Source organism: Montipora foliosa, chromosome 14, assembly GCF_036669935.1.
Source record: "Montipora foliosa isolate CH-2021 chromosome 14, ASM3666993v2, whole genome shotgun sequence".
NCBI classification, from domain to species: Eukaryota; Metazoa; Cnidaria; class Anthozoa; order Scleractinia; family Acroporidae; genus Montipora; species Montipora foliosa.
The window spans coordinates 19,078,877-19,085,749 of record NC_090882.1 but is presented as its reverse complement, the minus strand read 5'-3'; the positions used below and the strand labels follow the sequence as shown (position 1 = coordinate 19,085,749).

Genomic DNA, 6,873 nt, shown 5'->3' with positions numbered 1-6,873 from the left:
GAGTCTAGAGTCCAACGTTCAGCGCGGGTTATGTCCGGATGCCTGGATGCAATTGCATTCCAGAGGATGGTACCCCTGTAACTAACAGACTGTTCTAAATAGCGAGATTGAAACCTAGGGATAGCAATGTTTTCGGATCTTCTTAACGAGTACTCGGTATTTCTCGAATAGTTTTGTAATTGTCATAACATCCTAATTTTTTTTGGCACTTTGTTAAGACCAACCGCGTAATATATGCGAATGCGGCAAATCGTTATTTCCGACAGACCGAAACTCTGAAAGAACCGTCACAATGAGTACACAGACACAAAAGATTTGTCGCAAGAGCAACGAAGGAAAGAAAGATCGAGGGCCTGCTCGCACTCTAGTTCCTCTTCGTCTGTTCAGTTGAGGCAGACGCAAATGGCCAGAAAACGTTATCAAATAAGGATGATGATGGTGATGTGCCAAAGAACCTGTAGACAGTTAGGGGTTCTGCCGTTCTTCATATTGTTGGTGTTACTGACGATGATACCCTTCCTGGTCTTCTTCAATGTCACTCCAGTCGATGAATTCTTGCCACCTTCAAACGGTTTTTCGCTGCCTAAGGAATTTGTGTCACCCTCGCATACAAAAGTGAGTTACGAACATTAAGAACATAAATATCATTAACTTTGGAACTCCGAAAAACATTTCATAACTGTTGAATCAAGTTACATTTTTTTATAGTTGCTAAACGTTGACAATTTTTGTCGGAAATGATGCCGAAACTCATTTACCCTCGCATAAGGTTTCGCAATTTTATTTTAAGCGCACATTTTGGAACATACGCTTGGTATCCTAATTCGATGGAAATAAAATGCCGCGAAAATTGCTGGCATGTGTTTTTGACAACGACAATGAAAGACGGGAGGTGAGGGCGAAAACAAACTAAATGAAACTGAATACTTTCTCAAGGTTTCCACTAATCACGGTTTAGTTCAGTTCTTTGGTTTTCACGTGATGTCATCAAAACTAAAAAATAAGGAATTACCAATCCTTTTGAGATTTTAGCTTAGTTAGTTATTAGAACAGCTGAAGAATTGTCTTTTCACAAATTTTCAGTTTGATAGGGTTTTTCGTCTTGTGATAAAGCAAGGTTGAATTTCTAAGCTTTTTATGCTATCACATACGTTAAAATTTTGCATTGTGAACAGTCCTTGTATGAGAATTAATAAGTACTCACATAGATGTTTATGAGCCCTCAGAAGACGACTACTGGCTTTTTATAGCAAAACTCGATGACATATGTTTTTGTACAAAGCCTTAAAAATTTGAGTAAAACATTTCTTCGAATATTTCCCGCAAGAAACATCGCACAGACCTGAACCTTTGTGAGACTGGCCGTTTTTATACTAGAGACGCATAATTCGTCTGGGACGAACTTGGGCAAACATTTTTTATGCGTCTGTTAAATTCGTCTAGTATAAAGACGGCCGCAAGACGCATTATGCGTCTGGACGAAGAATCTATTTTAGTGCGTCTTCGAAGACGCACTAAACTGGAAAGTTCGTCCAGACGCATTATGCGTCTAGTGCCCGTCTTTATACTAGACGAATTTAACAGACGCAGAAAAAATGTTTGCCCAAGTTCGTCCAAGACGAATTATGCGTCTCATATAGTTCGTCCCGTCTTTACACTAGACGGATAACATGAGAGACGCATAATTCGTCTGGACGGATTATGCGTCTCTAGTATAAAAACGGCCAGAACTGTCTGAATACTGTGAATATTCATCTTCTTTTATCTCTTTGATTCTTGACTTAATTTGTTGAATGGTTTTGATGATGGTGTGTCAGTGAAAACCGGCAATTGCCAAGTAGCAGGGGAGCCCAGCATTGAATTGGAGCATTGAATTGAATGCTTCTCATGCCACCTGTCATGCGGCGGAATAAAGCGGAATAATGGATATTGAATAACGGCTTCAAAGAGAACATGACTAAGGAATATTTAGTGCTAGAACATTCGGAATAAAGAATTTTACGGTTCCGTCAAAGAATAACGAATACAGAAAAAAGAATATCGAAAAAATTCACTAATGAATAACTTTAATAAAACATGGAAGGAAAAATGAATAACTGAGATCCACTTATTCCGCTTCCACCCCCAAGTATTGCTGACATGTTGCAAATCATAGATTGAGGGGCTTTGTTTCTTTGTCGTTGGTACCTGTGACTATTATTAAGATGTTGAAACTTTCACGATGTTAATTATTGATATTCTAATATTTTTTACCCAGGTTCCTTCTTTGGAGTATTGCAGTCGTCGTATAGAAGAGAATGTGTTGTTTTATAATCTCACAGGTCGTTCGCCGCCTCCTTCCTCTGCACGAAAACTTTCTGACTACGAGGTCTTTAAAGCACTTTCTCAGCTAAGTTGTCAGGAGATAGTTGCGCTAATTGCCAGCTCGCAGCCAACTGAACAGGAAACTCATTTTCCTCTCGCCTATGTTCTGCTGCTTTACAAAGGCGCGGGGTTATTGGTGAAACAGCTTCAATTTATTTACATGCCTCAAAATATCTACTGCATTCACATTGACACATCTGCTTCTTTGGAATTTGTGAACGCTGTCGAGAGCGTTGTTCGATGTTTGCCTAACGTGTTTATCACGAAACGGAGAGTCAAAGTGATTTACCTCCATGTGTCTACTGTTCGAGCGCAGCTGAACTGTATAGAAGATCTTTTGGAGAATCCCGTTCCCTGGCGATATTTATTGAATTTATGTGGTCAAGATTTCCCTTTGTACAGTAATCGAGGTATTGTACAAGCGCTGAAAGCTTTGAAGGGTAGAACAAATGCTGAAAGTTGCGAAGTGAAAAGCAATGAAGCAAAAAAGCGAACGAAAAATGTTCATGAACTAAAACGCGTGAATGGGACAGGCCAGCTGGGACACGAGGCCTACCTCTTGGCTAGAACAGGGAAAGACAAAACCCCCGCTCCTTACGGAATGAAAATCTTTAAAGGGTCATCTTATATTGCAGGATCGAGGGAATTCTGTAGATTTGCGGCTTATGAAGAACCTGCAAAGGCTTTCCTTGAATGGTTGAATGATACCAGGTGTGCCGACGAGTCGTTCTTTGCTTCGCTTTACCGATATCCGGGTATTTCAGGAGGAGCACCAGATGGGCGACAAGCAGAGTTTATAACTCGCGGTGCGGTCAGGTGGTACAAAGCCAAAAGGCCCGAAGATCGCTGCTACGGGCATTGGCTTCGAGATATATGTGTTCTTAGTTTGGCCGACTTGAGCTGGTTATTCGAGCCAAAATTAGAGAACATGCTGTTTATTCAAAAGATTGATTTTGATTATGACAACGAACTCGTTGATTGCCTGTATGTGAAGGTACAGAGCCGGAGGCAGCACCCATTGAGTAACAAAGAGATAAACTGGTATGATCCTTGTGAAGTTTAAAATACTAATCAAGCTGGCCGCGTTTTTTCTTCTTATTTCTTATTCCCTAATCCGGAAGGACCTGTCTGTCCTTGAATATTGATGATGATGATCTATATTTAAAGGGGCAGTTTCACGTTTTTGCGCATGACTAAGCTTTGGTGCTAGCAGTTGTAAATTTTACGGTTTCGCACTGAAAAAGATGTTCTTTAATCACAGAGAGTATTAAAGCAAATGCACTGAATTACTGAGGCCCAAATTTGATGGAAGATACTGCGGGTTTACACAGAAAGTATCAAATTTGGTCAAATATAGTTTTGTCCATCGAATTTATTGTACGGGTCGAACATTTTATTGTACGCACGAGTTGTCATAACGCACGAGTTATCTATTCGCATGCGGTGGGTCCATAACATATAGCAAATGATGCAATGAGTAACTCCACTTATATGGCATTGTTTCCGTTTTCTTCATCAGTGCTTTCGATTGTTTCAATAACAATGGAATTAAATGGGCTGTCGTGACAGTTTGCCCATGAGCAGAGACGTGATACTCTCCCTTTAAGTATAAAGACCTCTTAAAGTAGCGCTGGCATTACGGAGTTTAAGATCTGTGACGCGACGGTAACGAAAACGTCATTTAAAATTGCAACTTCAGGTCAATTAATCTTTTTCACCATTATGTCGGCTTGTCTAACTTCTGAAAACTAGTGTAACTTTCCAGGAACTGAATTAGGAGGTGTGGTGTTGAAGCTACGACAGAAAATTCAAATTCGCTTGTGCTCACGTTCTCTCACTGGGAATTGGTAATTTCACGTCGTAGATTTGCAGAAAACGTGAAAGAAATGTACAAAAATGAAAAATGCACGTGCAGAGCGTGCAAAGTTATTATTTTTGCTCATTAAATATTCACAATTTGTGACGTTTTCGTTGCCGTCGCGTCGTAGATCTTAAACTCCCTAGTACTTACTTAACCCTTTCAGCCCCGATAGTGCCAAATGGCACTTATAGATTTTACTCTGTCTAACGCCAGACGATTTTACTCGTCAATGGGGAACCCCTCGGGGCTTAAAGGGTTAAGCTAACAGCATGAGAAAACTATGTCCCCGTTTAACCCTTTCAGCCCCGATAGTGCCAAATGGCACTTATAGATTTTACTCTGTCTAACGCCAGACGATTTTACTCGTCAATGGGGAACCCCTCGGGGCTTAAAGGGTTAAGGACACTGCACGTAGAGATCAAATCAATTTAACTCAATTCAAATTATACAGTGGTCTTTTTGAAAAGGGGAAAACGATGCACAGCACCCGAGTAAAAACCTGCCGGGAATTTAACTCGGGCCACATTTGTGGGAATGTCAATTCTCACCACTTCGCAATGTTAGTGTCCCCAAACAATGAAATGGCTGCCATGTTGGTGTCCCGATCCAATCCTCCGGGAATTGAAAGCTATTATTATGCTAACGTCTTCTTTTGTTTTCGTTGAAAAACATGGCTGTTGATCACGTGAGTGAAACCCAAGAATAATTAATTAACTCGCTTGCTTACTAGGCATACTTAAGTACATAGTTGATGAGAGTCTAAATCACTTGAAACACAGCCGAAAATCCAGCTCAAAAGTTACCAACTTCACGATAGCTATGCCACGTTCCAGCGGGCGTTATTCCAACACTCTCGGCAAGCATAGCAAGCGTTTCTGTACGATTTTCTGTTGGAAGAAAATCAAACAGAAAGAAAATGATAAGTGCCCCTAACCTTAAACATTGTACTCTTCTGAGATGTATCTCTAGAGTTACCTACAGCAAACATATAACTATTTTCTTTTCTATTGATGCGCTGTATCACGAAACAAAACCAGAAGTCGTCTGTCCCTTGGCTGAACTACTTAGAGGGATGGTTCAATCTCTGTGTTGTATGTCACAAACTGCTCTGAAGGGTAACTCGTTTTCTTGGAAAACTATAATTCAAATCCTGTCGCTTCCAAACCTTGCTGCCACGAGCAATAACATAACTAGGAGGTACACAAGTATGTTTTTAGACGCAGATTTACATAATTGTGGAAATATGCCAAATAATCGATTGTCTAAACATAGTTAACATTAACTTTGGTCTAAAAGAATCCGGAAGTGACAATGATTTGCAGGCAGCTTTGTTTGGTCTCGTTTTACCGTCGTAATAAATAAGATATTCCTAATGAAACAAAATGGTCTCAAATATTTTTTGTCTATTGAAAGTTTTGTTTTTACGTACCTCTCGCTAAATGTGATATTTCACATTTGGAAGTATAATTAAAAGAATATGGGTGAAGCAAAAGGGAAACAAATTAGCAAACATCACGAAAGATGTTGGGGCGATCTTTATTCAGTATTTTATTTTCGGGTGTTCGCTATCGTTGTTTAGACTTTTTTTTGACTCAACCTTTGGGACTTTTCTACAGCCAGTCTCCGTCAGTAGAGTGTGAGTGTGTAGTACTTTTTTTTTTACAAATTATAAAATAGATGACGAAATCCCAAAAACTCAAATTACTTGAAAACATGGAAATTTATTCGGCATAGCGGATGATTTTTTCTATAGCATTCTAGAACTGTTCTAGTTAGAAGAGCTAGGGATCGTTTGATATTCTAGAACTTTAGAGATTTTAGAGATTTTAAAAGCCCCAAAAGACCTTACATATTCTACAGCTTTAGAAATTTTAGACTCACAACATGGACCATAGATATTCTAGAACTTTAGAACTTCTAGAGATTTTAGAACCCCTCTTCCGTTCTAGCATTCTACATCGCGTACTGATTTTCGAGGTTCTTGAACCTTTTAGCTGTAGATTTCTAGACTTTAGAGACATGCCCTCAGTCTTTTTAAAATAACTCTAAAATAGAAGATAGCTATAGATGAGTTCTATCTTCTAATGACAATATCTGCACCTTTCCCGGCTCGATTTTTTCCGGTTGCCGGCTTCCATTCACAGCCCTGAGTTACTTTTATATGAATAACAGACAAGACATCGCATGTTTGAAAGTTACAGGCAAACTTGAGTACATAAAAGCAATTACTCTGTAATGTTCATAGCAACTACAGTGGAACCCCGTTAATCCGACTACTTCGGGCCATGGAAAGGAAGTCGTATTAACGAGTTGGGGTCACAAGCTTAGAACCGCACTTCATTGACTCTGAACAAAACCGAGTACATGTAATGCGGAAAAAACATCACGTCTCACAGAGACGTGAAGTAATATATGAAACACCGAGAAGCGAGTTGAAAAATGAGGCCGAGTTTTTAAACCGATTTCGAGGTGGTTGGATATCTGATAAAACACCCTTTCTGTGTCTGTTTTCATTAAGCTTCCTGACCAGTCAATTTAACCTGTCGAATTAACGGTGTAATTTTATCAATAAAATAAGGATTGAGGACAACAAAATGCGGTCGTTGGTCGTAATAACGGGGTGATCGGACTAACGGGTTTTTCAGATA

The 6,873-nt window shown here is 39.6% G+C and overlaps 1 protein-coding gene across 1 annotated transcript in view; it reads left to right on the top strand.

The window, feature by feature from the left end:
- The first annotated feature begins 403 nt into the window (after nt 1-403).
- LOC137985321 (N-acetyllactosaminide beta-1,6-N-acetylglucosaminyl-transferase-like) overlaps nt 404-6,873 on the top strand; it is a 13,133-nt gene continuing 6,663 nt past the window's right edge. The window contains exons 1-2 of the mRNA XM_068832911.1: nt 404-615; nt 2,258-3,405. Of these exons, the coding sequence (XP_068689012.1) occupies nt 430-615; nt 2,258-3,405 (1,334 nt within the window). The 5' untranslated portion in view covers nt 404-429. The remainder of the gene's footprint in view (nt 616-2,257; nt 3,406-6,873) is intronic.